This window comes from Neomonachus schauinslandi, chromosome 16 (assembly GCF_002201575.2).
Source record: "Neomonachus schauinslandi chromosome 16, ASM220157v2, whole genome shotgun sequence".
Taxonomy (NCBI): domain Eukaryota; kingdom Metazoa; phylum Chordata; class Mammalia; order Carnivora; family Phocidae; genus Neomonachus; species Neomonachus schauinslandi.
The window spans coordinates 45,202,312-45,226,366 of NC_058418.1; the positions used below are offsets into that span (position 1 = coordinate 45,202,312).

Below are 24,055 nucleotides of genomic sequence, written 5' to 3' on the forward strand. Positions count from 1 at the left end.
CACAAGCAGGGGGAATGGGAGAGGGAGAAGCAGGCTTCCCGCGGAGCGGAGAGCCCGACGCGGGGCTCGATCCCAGGACCCCGGGATCATGACCTGAGCCGAAGGAAGACGCTTAACGACTGAGCCACCCAGGGCGCCCCCCCCCCTTTTTTTTTTAAAGATTTTATTTATTTGACAGAGAGAGACATAGCAAGAGAGGGAACACAAGCAGGGGGAGTGGGAGAGGGAGAAGCAGGCTTCCCGCCGAGCAGGGAGCCCAATGCAGGGCTCGATCCCAGGACCCTGGGATCATGACCTGAGCCAAAGGCAGACGCTTAACGACTGAGCCACCCAGGCGTCCCAGACGGGGGAAATCTAACAGACCAACCTGGCTCGATCACAGCTTTTGTGTTTGAGAGAGAAGTAAGAGGGTAGCAGTCAGATGATGACATGTCTTCAATATCAGGCTGAGGGGAAAATGGGTCCACACAGGCAAGCAGAACCTCCATGGCAAGTGCAGGATGCTTACCTGCCGAGACTTTCCTGCCTGTTTCACACTGTAGAACATGGGGCCCAGCTCCGCCAGCCACTCTCCATCCACAGCGGTCACACACTGCATGTACTCCTGCAGGCAGAAGGATCACAAAGTGGTGGTCACAGAAGAACCAGTGCTTTGGGCTGTCCTTCCCACAGGAGTTCCATAATTAGGACCCATGTGGGAAGGGCCTGACACCCAGCCCTCTGAGGCTGAAAAAGGCAGACATAAGCCCTAGACACTGCAATTTTAATCCTTTCTCCCATTTAAATTCCTCCTCCATGCTTGAAAACATGCCCCCTAGTATCCAAGAAAAAAGGCCTAGCCCCTCAGAAGGCCCTTCTAATGACACCAAGAGGGGTTGCTTATCCCAGGCTGGAAGCAGGGAACAATCCCGCTAGCGCAGCTGAGGCCACTGTCTACTAAAGGTTAACTCTACGTAAGCTTCCCCCAAACCCAACTGAAAACCAGTCTCAACTCCCCTCAAAGCAACACATATGGCCTCGAGTCTCCCAAGCTCAAAGCTCATACCGGAAAGCAATGAAGGGTTACAAAGGCCTGGCCCAGCGAGGTAGGCCTATGTCATGCCAGCTCTGTCGGAAAAGACTCACCTTGGTGGTCATGACCAGCTCGTGATACACTATGTAGTCTGGGGTGTAGCCCATTCCAAAGAGGGAGCTGGTGGGGTGCAGGTGGCAGGGCATCCCTGTCCGGATATTCACATACTCCCCGATTCCCTAGGGAAGAGACAAAACCAGTAGCCACATCAAGAAATTGCGGCTCACGTGGGCAGCCACTCCATCCCTTGCCTTGGTGGGGAAAGCCCAGACCTGCAGGACTAGACAATGAGAAAGAACTTTGCCCTGAAACAATTATCAGACCAGGAAGTGGCTGCAACCAGGCTCCTCCGGGCTCACCTTGAGCTTGGCTGCCTGGTGGAAATAGGCGGCACAGATACACTTCCGGACGATGTCCCAGTCAGTGCCACACGAGGCCAGGCTCATCCGCTGCTGTACCATGATGTCCTTGAGCTGAGCCCGCACTTCCCGGACCTAGAGCAAGACACGGGGCAGAGAAGGATGGCACCCGCCTCTTCCTCCCTATCACCCCTCACCCCAACAGCCTGCTCATCTGAGCTACTGCCCTTACCTTCCGCATGGCCTTGGCATGGATAAAATGATCATTACACCAGATGGTGGAGTAATTATTATTCTTCCACTGCAGGTAGACATTCAGGTAGGTCAAATGATCACTCTCGGGGACAGCAAACTTCTCCCGGATCTGATCACTCTCCTCCTCTCGGCCCTAGGAAGGAAAAAGGACCTTTACTCTGAGCACAGGGAGTCCAGGCCCACTGAGAAGACCCTGCACCTGGCTGCACACACAACTTCAAACACATTGATATGTTACCTGGACAACACAGGGAAAATAACATAGCTTATGACAAAATATTTACTCTAAAATGTGGGGGCTCTGAAACAACTGTCCTAGAAGGTAACAAATGCTCTTGTCAATTTCCAAATCACTCTCTGAGAACCCCTGATCTAGCCCAGGCTCTCCCTCACCCCAACCTGCTTACCAGAAAACAGCAAGATTACTCTTTGGACTCCTGTCCCTCCACCCCATGTTAATGATACAGAAAGAAACCGGTCCCCTCTAGTCCTTCCTCAAGCCCTGTCACCCAAGTTGCGGCCGCTGGGGCAAGAGAAGCGTGGCCGCCACGTCCCCACCTTGGGCCTGTAGAAGATGGCCGGCACGGAGAGCATGGACACGATGAGCAGGATCTCCGAGCTGCAGCCCATGTCACAGGACACAATCAGCATCTTGGACAGCGCCGGGTCCAGCGGGAACTCCACCATCAGCCGCCCCGTCGAGGTTAGACCACCTGGGAGAGGAGCAAATCCGGACATTGAGGGGACGCAGTGAGGTCAAGAGAGAGCGAACCCCATGTCTCTCCCAGCCGCTGGGGCCCGCGCACCGGTGTTGTCCAGGGCCCCTAGGATCCAGAGCTGATACATGGAGTTGAGCATGTTGTCCTCGGGCGGCGGGTCCATGAAGTGGAATTGCAGCAGGTCCTGCACGCCGAGGGACTTGAGCAGCAGCACCACATTGGCCAGGTTGGTCCTCTGGATCTCAGGCACCGTGGTGGTCAGGAGCTCATTCTTGTAGGCGCTCTGGGTGTAGAGCCTGCCGGGGAGAGCACCGGGCCCTGCTGAGTCTCCCACAGGCCTGGCGCCTGCGCAGGCATCCCCATGGTGGAGGAGCCACACTGTCCCAACTCTCCCGGTGCCTCGAAGCAAAGTGTGCTGTGCTCCGGTGCGGGCGCCTGCCACACGGGGCTGCCTGCCACACGGCGCTGCCTGCCACACGGGGCTCCCTGACACACGGGGCTGCCTGACACATGGCGCTGCCAGAAACCCGAAGCCGCTCAGACCTCACAGCTGCCTGCAAAGGCTGCTGCTGATGAGAAGACCAACACGTGGCAGTCCCGCCACCAGCGCCCAGCCTCAGGGATCCTGGGGCCGGCATCCCTGTGTGGGCTCACAGTCCAGTGCCCGCCACCCCAGCTCCACACTCTGCCATCCCGGCACCGCCCCAGAAGGCCGGCTAGCACAGGGCTCCTACCTGAAACACTGACCTGGGCCCGTCCTGCCAGCGCGCCCCGACCTCTGGTTGGCATTGGCCTGGCTGATGGGGTAGATCTGCAGAGCATCCATGCCAATCCTGGGGTTGAAGACCTTGGAGGGGACAGAAAAGAGCTGATGAAGGAGAGAGCAAGGCGCAACAGGGAGGCAGCCCTGAGACAAAGACAGACAAGCCCAGGCTGCTACACATCAGAGCATAGTGTTCTAGCAACGTAGGCAGCCGTCCTTTTGAAGCCGGGAACCTTAAGAAACGTCCCCCACAAACATCAGCTCTGTGATCTCTACTGAGTTATTAAATCATCTACTTTGTGGCGTTATCACAAGGATTAAATCAGTCAAGTGCATGGTGAAATCAGCACTCAAATGTTAGCCTCTGAAATAGCACCACCGGCCGAGGACCCAGGGCCTGCCCTCCCACCGACTGAGTTACTGTGGGTGACGGCCCACGGCCCCAGCGCCCATGTCTTCCTTTACCTTTAATTTGCAATAACCAGAGTCAATAACAAACATGATGCCGTCGACAGTCAGCGACGTCTCAGCAATGTTGGTGGCAACGATACACTTCCGAACGCCGTCTGGAGCCTAGAGCCGGGCAGGACGTACAGGGGGGCAGGCTGTAGGCCCGCAGGTAGGAAAGACTCCACAGGGAAAAAAGCACCCCCACCCCTGCCAGAAAAGTAACACCCTCTCTCTCTTGTCCTCCCTGGGGAAAATCCAGGGAGACCCAAAGGTGGGGACCCAGGACAGACTTTCTTGGTGTCACACACCTTCTGGAAGATTTTAGCCTGGAGGTCGGACGGCAGCTGGGAGTAGATGGGCAGCACGGCCAAGGCAGGTGCATTCTCCAGTTCCTCCAGATGTTCCACAATCTGGTCTGAGGTCACCTGAGGGCAGAGAGAGGAGCCATGAGACACCAGAGCCCCTCACAGGCAGGACACTACCCGTTCATCACAGTCATGACCAAGTCACACACCTCAATGTCCTCTTGGCCAGGCATGAAGATAAGGATGTCCCCAGGGGCCCCTGACAGGTGCACCTGTAAGGACTGCTTCACTGCGGCCTCCACGTAGTCCTCCTGCGGGGTCTGCAACACCAGCCAGGGTCACGGTCAGAGGAAAGTTATCAAGGGAAATGCAGGCCGGCACCGCTCTGGGAACCAGTGGCCAGTCGCTGGTGTGGGGCTACAGGGGGTGGACGTTCAGGGCTACAGATGGGCCTGCCTGCCCTCCTTGGGCCCTGCACTTCTGCTCTAATAAAAGTAAACCTCCCCCAGGGTACAGCCCTTTATCTCTGAGCCCTAGAACTGCAGGATGCACCATCTGCCCCATGGTACCCACAAAACTTTCCCAAATCAGTGCCCTAACCCTTGCCCTCCAGATGGGTTCTCATCAGAGGTGAGGATGAGTTCAAAAAAGGAGGCCTCGGTACCTTGCTGAAGAGAATGTCAACAGGGAAGGTACGACCAGGGATGTGGAAGATGGGAACATTCCCAAAAAAGGCAGCAAATTTCTCTGCATCCATAGTGGCTGACGTGACAATGAGCTTCAGGTCTGAACGCCGAGCCACCACCTAAGAGAAGAGGTCAGTCTGAGGCTTCCCTAGAGATTTGGAACCCTTGGCACCCGTACCCAAGTCTCACCAACATTACTCCCAAATGAAACAGGCTGAAGCTGACGGAGCGGCACATTAGACTCTTAAGAATGCTGAAGCCTGGAGCCAGGGAGCCACAGCCAAGAGAACCATGATTCACTCAGCTGAGCAGGAACAGAGTGAACTACAACACCAGGTCTGACCCTGGCAACCTGGAGGCCTCAGGGGACACTCTGGCCTGTCAGAGGTCTCCCTCAGCCTCTCAGGCGAGAGCCCAGCCGCCTGGAGCACCTGGGTCACTAACTACAAACGGCGCGCTGCTCAAAGCCCCAGGGGTGCAGACGGACTGTACCCCACAGCCTTCACTCACCTCCCGGAGCAGCCCAAAGAGCACATCAGTGTTGAGAGAGCGCTCATGGGCCTCGTCCATGATGATGGCACTGTAGTGATCCAGGTCCGCCTCCCGGAGCGACTCCCGAAGCAGGATCCCGTCCGTCATGTATTTGATCAAGGTGTTTTCTGACGTGCAGTCTTCAAAGCGGATGGCATAACCCACCTGAAGGTCAGAGAGAAAGGGCTCAGAAGCCCTGGCACACCCCGTGCTGGGTCCAGGCCTTAGCAGATCAGCTCAGATGGATGGAAGCCGCACGGCTCAGCCCGCACGCCCACTCACCTCCTCACCCAGGTTTCCCCCCATTTCTTCACTGACTCTCTTGGCCACAGACATGGCAGCCACACGCCGAGGCTGCGTGCACCCGATCATCCCATAGTCCGTGTAACCGTCTTCATGCAAGTACTGTGTCAGCTGAGTGGTCTTACCACTCCCTGTCTCTCCAACCACGATCACAATGCTGTTATCTCTACAAGGGAGAGAACACGAAGGGCAAGGTGGGCTAGGTGGAAGGTCAGCCTCCTGTGAGGCTCCAACAGGACAGGGCCACCTCCTATGCCCACATCTAGCTAGGCAAGGAGCACGCCTGCTTAGAAAGGTGCTTCCCTGGGAAAACGGCCCAGAACCGAGACATCTTCTAGAAAGTCTCGAAGACAGTGGGGTTTAAAGAAGTGAACTCTAACAAAGCAATGCTGTTTTGCCTGCTTATGTCACATAAGAAAAAATTCTTTGTCTTCCCCATCAGATGCAGCGCCCCAAAACAAAAGAGTGACTGAGTCAACACAAGGGACAAAGGGGAGCCCGGTTCCCTCGTGGTCCTCCCAGGCCCCGGGAAGGAATTACCTAATGATAGTCAGCAGTTCTTGCTGCACAGCAAAGATGGGCAGGTACTGCCGCTGCTCCAGAATAGACTTCTTTTTGGCAAATTCGCTGCTGGCTTCGCTCTTTTTCTTCATGTGATCTGCAAACTTCTGCTCTGTCCTGAGAACACACAGCAGCCTAAGCACCCTCCACAATTTCCCATATTGTTCTTCCTGACGGGGTTCCTGCCCTTCTTCCAACACCCAAGAACGAGAACCACCTCAACAAGATGCAAGAAGTCTCTGAGACCCCAGTGCAGCCAGGTAATCTGAGACGCTCCTCGTGTCCTCTGGCCCCAGGAACTGGCACTGCTGTCTGAGAAGCCATCATCCACAAATACCCAGCACCCTCAGGTCAAACAGGGCTCAGTATGACTCACAGGAGTTCAGATTAGCAAACGGGCCAAATCTCGGCCCTAAAGAGGAGCTGAAATCACTGGGTCGTGATCTTGTACAGAGTACTGGGGGGTGTTGATTTCTGCACGAAACGTGAAGGGCTAAAAGGAGGAGGCGAGGCTGCAGAGTCCTGACCAGGCTCAGACCTCTACCCTCTGCTCTGGGCAGGACGGCATAGTCTGAACAGCTTCATTTTCAAAGAATTATGAGACCAAACACACCCACTGGGTATTGACCAACAGCTTCTACTGGAAGCACACAAATATCTGACACATGCACATAGGCCTAGACTCAAAAGTACTACGTGAGTCTCCCCAGACTGCACGGCAAAGAGAAAGCGGTTCGGTGCTGCCGAAGGCCACACCTCTGCTACCCGTCCTCCCCACGAGAGACTTGTCCCCTGGCAGGCCCACCCCACGCTCTGCCAGCGGTATTTCTAGTTTCACCGTCACTCCTGGTCGGCTAACAGTCAATGCCTAAGTGATTACATTAATTACAAGCTAACAAGGGCTGACCGGTAGTACCGACTCCTGATTTGAGTCATTTCTCACAGGGGTACAGAGAACTATTCACTTGGCTGCTGGTTTGACAAGACTTTAGAATGTTCAGAGGATGAGACTGGCGAGGGATATTTGAGTCCAGCCATCTACCCACGGTGGGAACCCCAATAAGCCGCTCTCTGCCATCTGCTTAAATATCTCTATGAACAGGGATGTCACTCTCTGATTAAGACAATCCTTTCGGGCGCCTGGGTGGCTCAGTTGGTTAAGCGACTGCCTTCGGCTCGGGTCATGATCCTGGAGTCCCGGGATCGAGTCCCGCATCGGGCTCCCTGCTCGGCGGGGAGCCTGCTTCTCCCTCTGACCCTCCCCCCTCTCATGCTCTCTATCTCATTCTCTCTCTCAAATAAATAAATAAAATCTTTAAAAAAAAAAAAGACAATCCTTTCTATTTTCAAACCTGTTAAAAGTAGTTCCTCCTTCCATTAAACTGAAACCTAAGGGGGCAAAGCCCACCTTCTAATACTGAACATCTGAAACGCACTTACGCAGAGCGGCTGGGCTCCAAAGCTCCGCTATCCGGGTCTCATCATCACACCACCATTTATTATCTGGATGACCTCAAACCAGCTACTTAACCTCCCTGGGCCTCCTGCTCTGCACACGGGACATGGGAAGGAGAGCACCTACCCACATGGGACTGTCGTGAGACCTCAGGGCGCGAGTATGTGTGAGCTGTTTAATGCCGGCAGGGCGGGGTTGTGTCTACAACAGCAGCAGTAGTGGCAGGAGGACTAATATCGAGGAAAAGCTGAAGACGGTAGGAGAGAAAGACCGGAGGAAGGGACCAGAAGGGACCAGAAGACCCAAAGCGACATGACTTTCCTATTCACAAACCACAAATTCTATCCGTTCGCCAGCAAGCATCCTGGAGGGCACCAGTCTTTGGAGACAGCCCGGTGCTGACCAAGACTCCTACCTATAGTCCACTTTACCGTCTTCTGTCATAGCTTTATCTGGCTCTTCCTCTTTTTTGACACCCATGATGTCTCCTAGCTTGGTTCCAGCCAGCTCCCAGTGTTTGTGTTGAGCCTGAAAAAAATTACAAAACGTTAAGTCGGCCCCATCATGTAACACGACTGTGGTCAATGTAAAGTCAATCCCACTTGACAAGACACTTCATCCAGCAGGTGGTAAACTCCCACAAGGCAGCAGTGGCACTGAGCCTGCTTCCCCATTTCAACCTCAAGCTCCCCAAGCATCGGGCCCTGCGGTTGTCTTCAGTGAGGCCCTGGTGGAGGAACACAGTGCCCTCCTCCAACAGTTCTTTCTTGCTCTGTGAGTTCCCTCGAACTTCCAAAAGGAACCCTGTCTGTGAGATCTAACACAATTTCTAAAAAGAAAAAAGAAAGACCCCCCCCCAAAAAAAAACAACCCACGACAGAAACTGCCCAGCCCCAAATGACAGGAAACCAACCTTTTTGCGTTCCTTCTGCTCCCTGTGCTTCCGCACTGTTTGACTGCCTTTTCGAGCAATAATGGCCAGGTCCGAAGTGGCATCCTTGACTGGAATCACGGGCTCTGGCTGCAGAAGGTTGAGGAAAAAGAGAAGTTCCCCACCAATGGTTAAACTCAACAGGCAGGTCCACTTCATAGCAGCCCCAGTAAATGGAACAGACTGCTACCCTATCAGGCGGGGGGCCTTTTTTCCCCCTCTTTTTCCTTTGTTCACTTCAGTTCTATCTAAGCTGGTTTCTCTCGGGCCCCATGGGCCTCACCTGCTTGGTGAAGACAATGCGCCCGTCAAGAAAGGGAGGAACCAGGTTATGCACCATGAGGTGCACCTTGGCCGCGCTGTCCTCCTCGAAGTCCTCGTCCACCTCCAGCCGATGGACCACCCCGCTGGTGAGCATGCGGTTGGTCTCCCAGCGCTCGTTATCCTGTGACAACACAACAGGAGGCACGCTCAGACTGCAGCCAAAAGGCATCCCGAAAGGTCACCGGGCAAGTCCACCCATCAAGTCCTGACAGAAGGGCCAGGGGACGCCCCAGACGTGTCCCGGGCCTCCGTACCCTGCAGCTCCTTAGAAAGCAGAGCCCCTGATCCCAAATCACCTGCAGTATTTTTTCCAAGCAGCAGCCCTTGATACCTAAGTCAGAACCTCTATACGGACAGACACAGGGCGAGTGTCGCCAGCCCCACTCAGAGACACAAAGAACACGGAGCCAGGACCCACCCTATCACTTCCCATCCACGGCAGCCCTCGAGGAAGGACTGCAAAAGAAAGAAGTTAGGAGTTGGGGGTTTATCTGAAGCTGCGGAAAGGTTCCACGCCCACCCCTCCTCTGCCTCCGGAGGTACAGCGACAGCCGGTACGGCGGCGACAGCCGGTACGGCAGCAACGGGGAGGCGAGCTGTGCTGCCACCACGCGCCCCCGACTCTGGCTGAGTCGGCTCCGACTACTGTGGGCAGCCCACCTCGTTGATCTGCCTCCGCTGAGCCGAAATGCGCTTCTGCTTCTGTTTATGCAGGTGCTGCTCCCGCCTTCTCACGTAATCCTCGGAGGAGTAGGCCAGGGGATTGTGGAACTCATCGTATCCCTCGTCCATCATGTACCAATCCCGGTCCGCTTGCTGCAGCACAGGGGACAGAGCAATGAGAACAAGGGACAGATGGAGCTTACGAGAAGGACAAGGCCAGAGAAGAGATGTCTGCGAAGTCACTGCTGCGATGACAGGCGCGGGGAAGGGCCGCCCTGCTGGACGGGGAGCCTTCTAGAGGAGAACTACGGGGACTGACTGGCGACGGCACTTCTTATGTCTACCACACGGTGGCACAAGCACTTAACTAAAAAGTTAGGCCAGCCCTGCATCCGGTGGGAAGTGTCACCACCGAGGCTGTGCCTCCGTAAAGATTCCAGGGCTTCGGGACTGAATAGGGCTCAGCTCCCGAGACTGCCCCGTGTTATCCTCCGTCATCAAAGTCCACTTCCACTGGAGCGTCACTCATTGCCCACTCGCCTACAGAGGGCCACCACCCCTCGTTCAGCCCCTCAAAGATGTCAAGCTTTTACCCTCTGGTCATCCTCCCATTGCTGCCGTTCCTCTTCTGTGTCAAACGAAATTCCCTCTTCGCCATCTTCGCGTCTTCCTGAAGGAGAACACGTAGAAGGTCAGTCCCAATGACCCCAGCTTATCCCCAGCGGCCACCAACAGCCCTGCAGAGAGCTGCACCGCTCCAAAGTATAGCTTTGCTCGGCCTCAGCGGGACGAGCCATCCTGCTTTCCTGCCTCCTCCTCCCTCCCTGCCTTACCTCGGCCCCTGGACAGACGGGGGGTGGACCCCAGGTGTCTTCTGTCATCGGCCCACTCGTTGTATTTGTAGGATGGGGTTGGCAGAGGTGTGTCATCTGAATACCTGCTCCTCACAGACCTGGGCAACAGTATAACCAGCATCACCGGGTAGTCACTAGGCTGAGACATGTCCCCCAGCTGCCATCTGCTCTCCCAGCCCAGATCCCTTTGCCCTCCTCATGTCCACCCTGTGCCAGCCACCCAGAGAAACCAGGCTGCTTTGTCCAGAACATCACCTATCCCGATCACGACTGGACTGTCGATGGCTCCGCTCAGAATCCCGATAGGAAGGCGTTGGGGAGGGCGATTCCCACTGCGAGCGCCTTGAGGAGCCATAGCCACTGTCCTCTTCCTCCCAGGTAGACCTTGAAGGGGTAGCTGCATCTGGGGCCACAAAGAACATAACCACAGGAAACATCTAACTTAACCAGGACACGGCTCTAGAGCTATCAGCCAAAAGTCAATTCCCCAAATTTCTTTATAAAGTATAAACTTTATATCTGTAACACGTTAACTATTTGTAACAGATTTAACATGGTTTGGACAGTTTTTAAAGATACCTGGATTTTAATGGTCCAGTTTTCATGGGTTTATAACATTTTTCTTTTGTGTGTGTGTGTGTTTATAACTTTTGAAGGAACAGCCAATTGCTCTCAGCAAACATACTACTCTTGCACAATACTCTTGGATATAAATTATTATTTTTAATAAATCCTCTTCCCCAGCTCCCTATTCTTTCCTGCCATTTGGCAAACTGGCCATTCAGCCAACCAGCTCATCAGCTTAAAGGAGCAGATCCATCTCGACAGGTCCAGGGCCTCTCCATATGACTCAGAACCAAGTATTCCAAGAAGTTCAAAGTGGAATCAGCAATTCCAACTCTACCCACAGCAAATCAACTGAGGACGGGGTTCGCTCACCCCACCTTTTACACACTCGATCCCTCACAAGTCACCCTAAGTGACAGCTCAGTCTACCTTTAGGTCGGTGTCTCGGGCTCTCCGGTTCATTTCTTCTACTGCGCTCTGACCCTCCATCTCGCTCGGATCTGCTGCTGTGTCTGCTTCTATCCCGCTCATCTGTCAAGAGCCACACACAGAGCTTAGGGTCTATGTGTCGCATGCTAACTTCCACCCGTCTTCACCCTAGAGAAAGGACAGGCCTCCCCACTCACTCACAGGTGCAACCTGCACTGCTCTAATGCGATCCATGGGCTCCTGAACTCACATAGCCCCATTCTTTCAAGGGGTAAAAATAGTTACTGGCTAGAAAGTTTCAAACTCACAGTAACAGTTATTTTCCTGCAAGAATTCAAAAAACAATAGTTATAAGTCTACAGTGAATAGCTGTTTAATAGTTACAAGTCTATAAACTATAAAACTTACAACCATACTGAGCAAAACCAGCGTTGGATTTTATGTCTAGCTTTGCTCCCCAGCACTGTCCTTTCTCTTTCACCAAAACTGCTGTAAATTCTGGTTTCTTATACATATTACCTGTTACCACCTTTACCACCAATTGTAATAAAATGAGGACCACACACTCAAGCAAAGCAGCTTTGTTGCAAGTAACAGTTCTTAAGCTGCCTGCTATTCCCAATCCTGACACAATCAAAACCAGCAGGGCTCCCTAATTATTGGGCATTAGAAAAACTCCTGCAATAGGAAAGAGGCTGACATGTTAATTCAAATGTTTAACAGGCTACAGGAACTACGCCGACCGGTTACCTCTGTCTCTCTTGCGGTCACAGTCTCGATCCCGTGATCTCTCTTTCTTCCGATCCTTTTCTTCTTTGGACGAGGCATAGACACCATGTTCCCGCCGCTCCCGCTCTCTCTGCCGATTGCGTTCCCAAAACTCTTCACTCACACCACCAGGATGGGATGGAGTCTCTACCCGAGCAGATCGATAATGTCTGAAACAGGGAGGGCAACTAGTAAAAGACCCTTCTATAGGAGAAAACCCTTGCCCCCAGACCTCTGGCTGGCTGACCTGTCCTTTTCCACTTTATCTCCCGACAGGCTTACTTATGGCAACACCCCAAAACACTTCTAACCCCCATCCTCTCTTTAGTTGCCTTTGACTGTTCCCCACAAATCTGAAGAAAACACCAATTCCTATCCACCTTAGATACTACAGAATCATAATAAAATCATAAAGGTCTACATATCCAACAAGAAAACAGAAATAAACACGCAATGTTATTTTCTGGCCGCCATTCTCGTTCCCTTTGCGTCAACCCATCCTAAAGCCTTTACCTGTCTTTTCGGCTATGTCGGCCAGCTTGGTCACTGCCCTCCTCCTCAGCATCCCTCTGGTCATCCTTGCTCTCCTCCCAGTCCTTGTAGGAAGAGATTCTGGACTTCTTCTTGTCCTCCCCATCGTCCTTCTCCTCTCGCTCCCTTCGTTTCAGGGAAGCTAACAAGTCCAGCCCCAGCAATGAAGGGCGGGGGGCAGGGGCCTTGAAAACATGCTGCTCACTGGCTGCACTTTTGGTCTTGCAAATAAGACCGCCAACCTGAGAGTCCAGATCAGTGCCTTCCAATCGATGGATGGAGGCATCCTCGCTGGTGTCCTCCATGACAGACTCTGGGATGTCTGTGGAAGGGAGACAACCCATTTTGTACTGGAGGTAAGAGAAGGTTCAACTCTGCTATAACCCAGGATAACTGTAGTTAGAAGTATATTCAGGGGGCTAACTACCTATCAAGACGAGGCTTTGTTTAGCTACCTCTTACCAAGACCTTTCCATTAAGTCAATGACAATCTCAAAAGATCCTCCGACTCCCACCCCAACACACATCAGAAATAGACACACACACACACACACACTCGCACACCCACCAAACACCAGGATCCAAGAGGGTATCATCCAGGCAAGAACAGACCTCACTAAGGGACACTTGCTAGAACATCATAGCATCTAGAAAGGGACTGTAGGGGAAACACCACTAGATTTTAAGTCCAAATCCTCAATTAGAATGCAAGCTTTTGACATTTTCTACTTGTATGATTGTAAGCAGAAAAAGTAATATTTGGTTAGGCATAATTTCTCTATCTGTAAAATAGAAATACTTTTTGTTTTATCTAATCCATGGAGCTATTGTGAGAATCAAACACTAGAGTGTATGTGAAAGCACTCTGTAAATATACAGTGTTACATAAAGGTGTTACATTATTTTACTTGCTGTGCTCCTATATACCAACTGGGGCTCAACATTTTCTACCTGAGTTGTTCTACTTCTCCCTCCCTTTAAACTACAGGTACAGTAGAGTAGGCAGATTGGGGTATAAGGCTACCATGGATGTGATCCATTCATTAATGGCTTTATTGGGACCAGTTGTGGTTGTAGAAAAGAATTACCTCACAGCAGTTGAAATCTATTTAATGACAATCCACGTTCACCAAAAATATTGATGAGAAACACTAGGTTTCGTTATGAAATGGTGTTCCTGAAAGTATTAAGGTGACTGTAAGATTTTCCGGCACTCAACTTGTAACAAATTCCTCTTTACCTCCCATTACACACCATTCACTTATAAACATACACTGATTTCTGCGTGCTTGGATAATTCCCCTTTCAACAAGTCAGTGAAGCAAAGGAACTGTCAAGGTGCAGGGTACCACCGGAATCCAGAATGTTTTGCCCAGCTCTAATTAACATGCACGGCTCTATAGAGAAATAACGCCAAACAGACTGGACACATAATATGAACATAGACACAAGAGTTGCATTTTGAAAAATGCCATCAGGCAGAAGAGAAAAGGGAGAGCTGCATATTGGTGACATCTGTGTGCATGTGAGGAAATCTAAATAAGAAGGTAAACACATATGTGTTCTGGTCAGCAGTAGTCTGAACTAGAACATATACTCCTATAATGGGAAAAAGAGAACCTTGTCTGTCTTGCTGTTGCTGTGCCCAGTGCCTAGCAAAATAAACGTTTGATGAATAAATGGATGAATGAATTTAAACTGACGAACGGAGAATGGGAAGCCAAACATTTCTAGAGACAGCAAAGGAACATACCAACAACCCAGGATAAGGCATCTGATCTGACAAGAGTTAATTAGCTGCTGAGAACAAATAAGACGTTAAGGGGCTGGATTCTGGAGAATGATAAATGACAAAGAGGCCACATAGGATAAAAAAAATTTTTTTTTTAAGAAAAACTAGATTTACTCATTCAACAATTTTTCATTGACTGCCTTCCGTGAGCCAGTTGCTGTTTTGGGCAATAGGAATAGAACAGAGAACAAAACAGACAAAAATCCTCGGCTTCTAGTAGATGAGATCACCTAGTAAAGATACCACTATGACGGAGAAAAGGAAGACACGGGATCCCTACTTGGGCTCGGCCTCTGCCTGGGAGGGGACTAATGCAGAAGCCTGAGGAAGGGTGCAGGGTGACCCCTGGACAGCATCCTTGCACCTCCGTGAGGCCGCGCCAAGCAGCAGGATCTGACCAGATCAAGGAGAAAGGATGGAGAAGGCCTGAGCGGCGCAGCATCCCTAAGGTGAGAAAGGCAAGTTGGGTGACTGGGACGAGACTTCGCAAACCCGGGCAGGAACCTGAGCGAAGGACCGATATCCCCCGCCTGGAGCTGCCATGATTGGCGAAGGGCAGGTCAGGAAGGAATAAGGGACACTCACCTCACCAAGCCCGACTCTCGGGACCTTCTGTCCCAGATTCTGGGGCGCCGGCACCACCACCCCTCACTCAGACCGCCTTAGAAATCCAGACATAAACCTTAAACGCGGCCATTATTGTCCCATAATACCTTGCGCGATCCCCTCTATCTGTCCAAAGATACCATCGAGTGCAGCCCGGAAAACGCCGATTCCCCGCTCCGGTTGTGGGACAAAAAGCGACCAAGCTCTCAAGGCTAGAGTGTCCTCCTATGGGACTCGGCTCAGAGACACTTCCGAGTCTCATCGCGACCAATCACAGTTAGTCTGAAAGGCAAGAGGAAAGGGAGGGTGAGGGGAAGAGGTCGGTCATGTTTAATAAGGACGGAAGTGACTCTACGGCTTCCGGCCGAAACCGGGCAAAGTGGGCTATGAGTAGAATAACCACTTCTGCTTGTTGAACTATTGAGGAGATCGACCTCAAGTTTACCTACTGCGCCTGTGCATTTTCTTTTCCGTTTCCGTTTTCTTAAGCGGTCCGCCGAGAGTTGCTAAGCCCTAGCGGCTGGGTTACTGTAGGTTGCCGCTGGCGTAGGAGTCGCTGGCGTCCCACCTTGTTTGGAGAAGGGGTCAGGGTTGCGGACAGTCCTGAAGTGGAAGAAAGGGAAGTAAAGTATCGTTTTCCGTAGCGGTTGTGGACCAGGAGTAGCCCAACCACAGGCTTCGTTAAATATATGTATGTTTATTTATCTTGACTATTTTGGAAAAAGAAACGCTCTCTCCTGTCTGTTCACTCGCAGAGATAACCACTGATGGTATTTGGGGGTATTTATTTCCAGTTGTTTTTATATGCAAATGTATACATTTGTGTTACAGTCAGGTTTTGTACAGCAGTGGGATCGCACTTTGTATAGTTTTATAACTTCTTTATCATGAGAACTTTTCAGTATCTGAAATACTCATTTGTAACACAATATTTTGGCCGTGTAATAATATGTTGCAGGACTGTACTGTCGTTTTTCCAGTCTCCTATTTTGGGCCATTTAGATTGTTTCCAATTTTTCACCACTAATAATATCTTTTCTACATAAATCTTTGTAGACATGTCGAATTAATTCTCAGAAATGGAATTGTTGCTCAGATGGTTTTCTTCCTAGAAAAGTTTTCTTCCTAGAAAACTTTTGCTTCCCTGCATTCCAGCGGGGGCAATGAAATGCGTGTCCGTTCACACTCTTGCATTATTGTTTCGCTTTACCAATTTAATGCCTTTGTCAAGTAATCTTCTAATTTGCTTTTCTTTGTTTACTAGTAAAGCTTAACTTTCCAAAGGTACAAACTTTGTCCATTTGTACCTCTTCTTTTGTGAAGTCTCTGTTGGTATTCTTTGCTATGAACATATTCTTAGGTGTGGCATCAGTTTTCCTCTCTTCCAACAATTATCCAGGCCCCTCACCCCTGTGGACAGCTTTGCCCTCCCCTCACTTCCTCCTCTTTATCAGTAACATACTGTTTGGTGTTATTTGAATTCCCCCTACCAGTCCCCCTGCTTGTGTTTCCTCTCTTGCTATGTCTCTCTCTGTCAAATAAATAAAATATTAAAAAAAAAAATAGGAACTTATTATAGCAGAAGGAACACTGCATTAGAAATTTGGTGGCTTGGATTCTAGTCCTTGTTGTAGCTAGAACGAAAACTGTAAGCAAACAAGTCTGTGAAATGGGGGGATTGGATTAGATCCCTTCTATTTCAATATTTTATGACTTGTTTATTTTTTGTGTGTGGTTGTCACACACACCCTTAAATGATCTGTTTGCCATGTGGTGAGGTGCATTTAGTAAGATATGCACCAAGAATCTTTAAGCCAGGACTCATGATAATACTCCATCAGTAAAAGACTTTAAAAAGTATGGTACAGGGGCGCCTGGGTGGCTGAGTCAGTTAGGTGTCTGCATTCGGCCCAGGTATCGAGCCCCTCATCGGGCTCCCTGCTCAGCAGGGGAGTCTGCTTCTCCCTCTCACTTTGCCCCTCCCCCCTGCTCATGCTCCGTCTCGCTCTATCTCAAAGAAATAAATAAAATCTTTAAAAAAAATAAAATAAAACGTATGGTCCATGCATGAAATAGTATGTCGCTGTGACAGTGTGTGTAGGGATATGGAAAGATCTTTGCATGTTAGGTAAAACACTGCCAGGTGCAGAAGAGTGGGTAAAATATGTGTGCTGGACATCTGTCATTTGCCTCTTCAGCTCCACTCTTCCTCCTTCTCTAGACTGCTCTGGGACCAGGAGACTGGGCTGCCTTTTGCATCTCCCCTGCTGTCTGGTTCCAGTTTGCGTCAGCCAGTGGGCACATTAGCAGATCAGAGGGAGGGAGAAGAGTGGCTGCATCCCTTCACTTCAGGCTGACTCCCTATACAAGGGCCTTCTACACCCCACAGTCCCCACCACACACTTCTGCTAACTGCTCCCTCCCATGGCCCCTTCAGGCCTAGGGGTAGGAACAGCACCCTGCTCTTACTAGCTGAAGTACAGCAGTGCACCCTATTGTCTTCGTATAATCTCTTCATATTTGAGAATGTTATCTTTTTCCTGCTGGCACACTGGCAGATAGAATAGGCTATCTTTGGGGCAAAAGAGGGAAAAAACATAGGAATGCATATTGTATCTTCCTGTAAATGCGTAACTAAACTGGAAGATAATGTGAGAAGCTAATGAAAGTAGCTACATGGTGTGTGGGGAGAAATAGGCTAGTGCAAATGGGGCCAGTTGAGGGCAGACAAAGGGAGGGAGATTTTTCACAGTGTACATTTCTATATTGTTTGTTTTTAAGCTGGTGGACTTGCCACCAGCTTGTGCCTTTAGTGTTTTCTTTTTACTTTGATACTTTGTTGTATGAAACCATTTTTTCCTCTGGGAATAAAATGTATGTATATTACCTACTCCAAAAATTAAGTTGTTTTTTTTTAATTAGGACACATGCACTTACTTTGTCTTTAAATATTGCAACTGTATTTCAGAACTGACAGTGAGGATTACTATTTGGATGATTTCAAGATGAGCTTCCTGTTGCCCAAGCTAACTAGCAAAAAAGAAGTAGACCAAGCAATAAAAAGTACTGCAGAGAAGGTGTTGGTCCTCAGGTTTGGGAGAGACGAGGATCCTGTCTGTCTGCAGCTAGATGATATAGTAAGTGAATTTTTTAAATAAATGGCTTTTATTAAAAATCTATATATTCTCTCTTCAGTATCTACAGAGTGCTTGGAAGGGAGCAGTCAGGCCCAGAGACACAGTTTTTCATTTGTTGGCACACTTTCACCAGGAGCTGGTCATGTGCCTGCCCTGAGCTGGGCCCCCAAGTCTCTGATTGTGCTGAATCTGTCCTAGATGTCCTTGCCCACCAGCAGCCATCCAAGTTCAGTTTCACCAACAAGGCCGTGGAGGACCAGAAACACCATGAACAAGCATCTGTGAACATTATTTTACTTGGTGCTCGTGACAGTAGGACAATTACTCTTCCCATGCGGGGAGATGATCGGCAGCCAGGGAGGTCGGGTGACGGCCCACAGGACAAAACCACTAACCTGCAGAGCTGGGGTTTGAACTTCCATTTCTCTGCCTGCAGATAAGCTTTTCTTGTGTGTTGCCTCCAGTGTGTGCCTGATGATAATCTCTGATTTCATAACACATCTTCATACTCTGATGAGTAGGGAGGGGAGTATGAGACAGAATGGGTTTATTCCTGTCTCTTTTTATTATGGAGAGAGACTTACCCCAGAACGGAGACCTCTTCTCAGCATCTCTTTTGCTGCTACCCATGATGTGGATCCTGTATAAGAATCTTTATTACTGTGATTAAAAATGAGCGTGTGATATGTTAACCTGAGGGGGGAAAGGGTCAGAGGATTATACTCTCAGCCGTAGAGGAGAGGGAATATCATGGAGCCAGGCTGCCTGAGTTCAAGTCCCAGCTGTATTGTTTACTGGCTATGTGACTGGAGGCAGATTACCTCAGTTTCTTCATCTAAGAAATGGGGACTATAATAACCTCATAGGAATGTTTTAAGGATTAAATGAGTTAACAAGTGTAAAGCACTTAGGACACTTAGCACATAATAACTGCCATGCAAGTCTTCACTATTTTTATTATAATTATCATTCATGGGGGAATTGGAAGGAAAGAGATTTGGGGGAATTTCAGTGCACAGTACATACTTCTGAGTTGTTTTTGTTTAAGTGAACATGGATTTTATAAATCCACAAAAAGTTTCATAAAACTTTACTACCAAAACCAGATTTTTTTTTTAAATGTATTTTTAAAAATGTATTCACACAATTTTCCCAGGGCCCTCCCACAAGTCTACCAACAGAGACTCAGACTCTGAATGATAAGGTTATACTGTGTCTAATGTGGAACTCAGGAGAGATTCTCGCCCCAGGAATTTCTTTCAAACAGAATATCCCAGTAAAAAGTTTCACAGGAGAAACCTTAGCTGCCTCTCGTATTGTGACCTACCTGTCACTCTCTGTTTGCAGCTTTCTAAGACCTCTTCTGGCCTGAGTAAAATGGCTGCCATATATCTGGTAGATGTGGACCGAACTCCCGTTTACACGCACTATTTTGACATCAGTTATATTCCATCTACTGTGTTTTTCTTCAATGGGCAGCATATGAAAGTGGATTACGGGTAAGTTTGATTGACTTGACGTTACTATAGCGGTGGGAGTTTCTTTTCCCCAAGTAATTGGAGTAACTCGCCTACCTGCCTGTGCTGGTGGCTTTGTGAGCCTAATGTTGCTGCTCTTTGTTCAGCTGATGCACTCATTTGTTATGTGAAACTTGGGTGCAAAAAGAGAGAATTTCCAGTGCGATTGGCAGATTTTAACCTCCTACTGGAGCATGAAAGATTTGTACAATTTGGGAAGTACTAACCATCTTTCAGTGTAGAAAATACAGAACAGCTTTTTTAAAAGTTTCCCAGGAATTTCATTTAAAACAAAACATGTCAGTGTACTTAAACTTCTGGGACTGGTTGGCTGCATTTGAAAAGAAGTGTTCTAGCAAACTAAGACATGCTTCTCTCTGGCCAACTGTCCTCTCTTCTGCCACTCAGAAGGTTTTGAAGACATTCTTCAACCAACTCTGTCAAGAATAAGCACCGTGAAATCTTTAACACCCTCCACTGCATCCAGTCAGCATCCTAACACTTAACATGTATTTTCGGTGTGCCCTAGTTATCATTTCTTACTGTGGGTGAGGTGTCTGCTTGTCTAGATCTCTGTACCTTGTCTACGGCCATACCACCCTGAACGCGCCCGATCTCGTCTGATCTCGGAAGCTAAGCAGGGTCGGGCCTGGTTAGTACTTGGATGGGAGATCTCTGTACCTGTTTTGTCATAATCTTTCTGAAAGTGGTTTAATATTGCCTGTTTTAAGTATTTTAAAGCTATTTATTCGCCTAGGATACAGTTGATGTAAGTATTATTTTGGTGCAATCTTTTTCAAGGGTGATTTATGACACTATTTACCATCTTAAAAGTCTGTAAAATTTTGGGGGCACCTGGGTGGCTCAGTCAGTTGAGCATCCAGCTCTTGATTTTGGCTCAGTTGATGATCTCGACATCGCGGGATCGAGTCCTGTGTTAGGCTCCAGGCTCAGCACAGAGTCTGCTTAAGACCCTTTCCCTCCCACCTCCTCCCCACCCACCCCCGACTTGTGCACTCTCTCTCTCTCTCTCTCAAAAAAAAGTAAAAAAAAAAATTTTTTTTTAAAGATTTTTATTTATTTATTTGACAGAGAGAGAGCGAGAGCAGGAACACAAGCAGGGGGAGTGGGAGAGGGAGAAGCAGGCTTCCTGCCAAGCAGGGAGCCCGATGTGGGACTCGATCCCAGGACCCTGGGATCATGACCTGAGCCAAAGGCAGACGCTTAACGACTGAGCCACCCAGGCGCCCAAAAAAAAGTAAAATTTTTAACCCACCAATTGCATTTCCAGGAATTTCTCTGAAGGAAAAATAATCCTGAAAGTGGGCAAAATTAGCTGCATGAATATTCATCCCACCATTATTTAGAAAGCAAAATACATAGAAAGAACATAGATGTCCATAGAGGGATACTAGATATCAATTTCATATAACGTTGTGGATGCAAGTTTAATAACTTTGAAAGAAATAGGTTATATGTGGGTTGGAAAAGCACATTACAAAATAGTTTGCATGATATAATTGCCATGATTTTGAAAAAAGAAATGCATCTGCATACACATACATACACGCGTGCGCATGCAGATTGGAAGGACATGTACCGACATGCAGCCTCTGGCCTCACTGGTAATTTTTTTTTTCTAAAAAATTTCTACAATTAACAGACTTGAAGTTTGAAATAGTAAAAAAATAAAAACAAAGATTTCATACCCACCACTCAAAAGTATAAGTGAGGGGAACTCAGAGACAATGACCAGTTAATGGGCTTTACACAGTGTAGCCGACAGCAGCAGCAGCAGACTATGCCCACGCCAGCGTCCAGGCAGTTCTACTGGATACGGAGCTAAGAAGTGATGAAAATAGATTTTGAAGCGGGGGCCCTTCGCATGATGGGGCTCACATGCCATCCCAGTGGCCGACGGCACTGGCTTTAGTCCTTTATCAGATGGGCCCAGTAATTGCAACCAGAGAAATCAATGTCAGGCTTCATGTCTTAAGTCTCCCCAACGAGAAGAAAGTTACAGAGCTGCGATTCATTTTGTTGTTCCTGAAGGTCTGCAGCGAGTCATCGCCCAAAGTTCTGAGCAAGGTTGTTTTTCTTCTGTGCTCTCTAGGTCTCCAGATCACACTAAGTTTGTGGGAAGTTTCAAAACTAAGCAGGACTTCATAGATCTGATTGAAGTAATTTATCGAGGAGCGATGAGGGGAAAACTTATTGTCCAAAGTCCTATTGATCCCAAGAATATTCCCAAATATGACCTCCTCTATCAAGACATTTAGCACATTTACTACTGAAAGTTGAAGACAAAGGCACATCTTGAAGCAGTACCTGAGCCCAGCTATGCTCTCTTCCTGGAGCCCTTCAAAAAGGTGCTCAGCGTCCCAGCAGAGAAGACGTCTGACAGGAAATACCCTGCCCCCAAGTAGAAGGCCACGCTGGTACCATGATTAGCAGGGGTGGATGCTGAAATGTCTGCTCCCTGCAAACCTCAGAGAAGTCAAGACAACCGTGGTCCGTTTTCCCAGCGTGATTTTTTAAATCTATATTGTGCTTCTCCTTATTCCTTAAGATGATACAGAACCCTTCTAAACGTTGCCTAGTACAGTTTAATTTAACTGTGTATACTTGATACCCAAGTAAAATAGAAAATCTGTTCCCACAAGAACAGAAACACTGCTTTTATACACTAGATGTACACACATACACAACGCGCGCACGCTCCCCCTCGCCTATTCCTCCGTGCAGATATTTATCGCGTGCTCTCCCATCTCCAGTCCCGTTATCCCTGTTTCTCTTGGATAAATGATTCTCTACTGAGAGTGGGCAAATTTGTTTTATTTTGGAAACTTTCTGGCTGAGACTTTTAAAACAGTATCTCGGGGGGCGCCTGGGTGGCTCAATCGGTTAAGCGTCTGCCTTTGGCTCAGGTCATGATCCCAGGGTCCTGGGATCAAGCCCAGCATCGGGCTCCCTGCTTGGTGGGAAGCCTGCTTCTCCCTCTCCCGTTCACCCTGTTTGTGTTCCTGCTCTCACTATCTCTCTCTCTGTCAAATAAATAAAATCTTAAAAAAATAGTAATAATAAAACAGTATCTCGGTTTGCTCATTTTACTAGTTTGTATGTTATGAAATAGCCCAAGAAATGAGACCTTGAACCTTTACCATCCAGCACCCAATTTGAGTTAAACAAAAAATTAACTACCTGTAGTCAGTAGGAGCAGGTTTCTCCCAGAAGTCAGAGTTCTGCCTCTCTCTGAGGCAGAGAATTTCACTCCAAGCACTCAGGACTGGAAAGAGTTGTCAGAATTGTTAGAAATAACGTCTTTATGGTATTTGCCTGTTTTAATAACTTTATGAAGAATTCTCGCTCTTGCGGCATCCCCGGCATAACCTGCCTCCACTTGGGCAAGTCACTGCTTCTCTCAAAACCTCTGGATCCTGACTTTCCAGAACAAGGAGGAGATACAGAGCCGGAGGGCCGTGGGCCAGGCAGCATCGACCTGCTCAACAGCTCATGGCCAGCAGAAGCCCAGTTCTGTGCAGGCCAGCACTGTCGCTGCAAGTGTGTCCCCCCTTTACCAGCTGCATCCTTTCCGAGCCTCATCTGTAGGAAGAGGTCACCACTGATGGGGCACAGGAGAAAGGCTGCTGGGGGCTTTTGTGTCCTTAGCTGATGAAAGGAGAGAGCCGCCACCACCTCTGCGTTCTCTCCCCCTCTTCCTGCTCTGGTTATCCTGATCCATGGGACTGCAGCAGCCATCCTAGGACCATGAGGACCAGCCCTGGGATGAAAAGTGAACGTGCAGAGAAGAACAATAAAAAGACCCTGGGTCCCTGATGATGTTTTGAGCCTCTGCGTGAACTCTAGACCTGCCTCCTTCCAGACCCCTGTGAAAGAATAAAACATCTTCATTGCCTCTCACTGTTCGTTGGACTTTCTGTCAGAGCCTGAGTCACACGGTATTGACGTGGGGTAAGTGCGCAGATATCAGCAAAAACTCAGAACTTGCATGCATAAAATTCTCCTGTCTCCTCTCCTCCCGAGGTCTTCAGGGAATGTTTCTCTGAAGTCCCGATTTGTGTTCTTGTTCCTACCTTAGTTGCTTTCCATTCCGCAAGTCTTGATGAGTTCATACTGGATGCCCTGCCCTGTTCCCGGTGCTCCATAAATACAGATGACTCCTGAGCGGGAAGAGGCTTCTCACAGGAGACAAGGCCTGCACCTCCAGGGGGGGCAGGAGGTGCTTGTGTGGAAGGGAGGAGTCATTTCCCAGGAGAGGGCGCCAGGAGGAAGAAGGCCCAATGCTGGAGGCAGCAGAACGTGTGCAGAGAGCTACGCGGAGTTCAGGGTCACTGAAACCTGAGGGCTAGCCCAGGAGGGCAGGAGGTGCTGCTGGGGAGGAAGCCAGAGAAGATAAGTGAATTGAGAAAATGCCAAAGGCTTCTCCTTAGTATTTTCGTCCTGAACAATGGCCAG

At 49.2% G+C, this 24,055-nt stretch overlaps 2 protein-coding genes across 5 annotated transcripts in view; one reads left to right on the forward strand and one right to left on the reverse strand.

Annotated features, from left to right (window-relative positions):
* DHX38 (DEAH-box helicase 38) overlaps positions 1–15,011 on the reverse strand; it is an 18,563-nt gene extending 3,552 nt beyond the window's left edge. Inside the window, exons 1-25 of one of the 2 annotated variants that reach the window (XM_021703218.1) lie at positions 14,905–15,011; positions 12,510–12,849; positions 11,979–12,166; positions 11,229–11,330; positions 10,488–10,635; positions 10,212–10,330; positions 9,972–10,048; positions 9,376–9,531; positions 8,675–8,836; positions 8,374–8,481; positions 7,876–7,988; positions 5,984–6,121; positions 5,423–5,609; positions 5,120–5,305; positions 4,588–4,728; positions 4,133–4,243; positions 3,927–4,043; positions 3,634–3,741; positions 3,140–3,252; positions 2,493–2,701; positions 2,245–2,399; positions 1,664–1,819; positions 1,432–1,566; positions 1,126–1,251; positions 509–604 (exon numbers count right to left, since the gene is read on the reverse strand). In XM_021703218.1, coding sequence (XP_021558893.1) covers positions 509–604; positions 1,126–1,251; positions 1,432–1,566; positions 1,664–1,819; positions 2,245–2,399; positions 2,493–2,701; positions 3,140–3,252; positions 3,634–3,741; positions 3,927–4,043; positions 4,133–4,243; positions 4,588–4,728; positions 5,120–5,305; positions 5,423–5,609; positions 5,984–6,121; positions 7,876–7,988; positions 8,374–8,481; positions 8,675–8,836; positions 9,376–9,531; positions 9,972–10,048; positions 10,212–10,330; positions 10,488–10,635; positions 11,229–11,330; positions 11,979–12,166; positions 12,510–12,832 — 3,474 coding nt within the window. In that variant the 5' untranslated portion in view covers positions 12,833–12,849; positions 14,905–15,011. The remainder of the gene's footprint in view (positions 1–508; positions 605–1,125; positions 1,252–1,431; positions 1,567–1,663; positions 1,820–2,244; positions 2,400–2,492; positions 2,702–3,139; positions 3,253–3,633; positions 3,742–3,926; positions 4,044–4,132; positions 4,244–4,587; positions 4,729–5,119; positions 5,306–5,422; positions 5,610–5,983; positions 6,122–7,875; positions 7,989–8,373; positions 8,482–8,674; positions 8,837–9,375; positions 9,532–9,971; positions 10,049–10,211; positions 10,331–10,487; positions 10,636–11,228; positions 11,331–11,978; positions 12,167–12,509; positions 12,850–14,904) is intronic. The other variant, XM_021703225.1, reaches the window with a different exon arrangement.
* Positions 15,012–15,295: 284 nt separating this feature from the next.
* Positions 15,296–24,055, forward strand: part of TXNL4B (thioredoxin like 4B) — a 33,188-nt gene continuing 24,428 nt past the window's right edge. Inside the window, exons 1-4 of one of the 3 annotated variants that reach the window (XM_021705721.1) lie at positions 15,296–15,616; positions 17,894–18,062; positions 19,410–19,561; positions 21,693–22,504. In XM_021705721.1, coding sequence (XP_021561396.1) covers positions 17,931–18,062; positions 19,410–19,561; positions 21,693–21,858 — 450 coding nt within the window. In that variant the 5' untranslated portion in view covers positions 15,296–15,616; positions 17,894–17,930 and the 3' untranslated portion in view covers positions 21,859–22,504. Of the gene's footprint in view, positions 15,617–17,893; positions 18,063–19,409; positions 19,562–21,692; positions 22,505–24,055 lie in introns of those variants that run through there. The other 2 variants (XM_044911392.1, XM_021705720.2) reach the window with 2 other exon arrangements.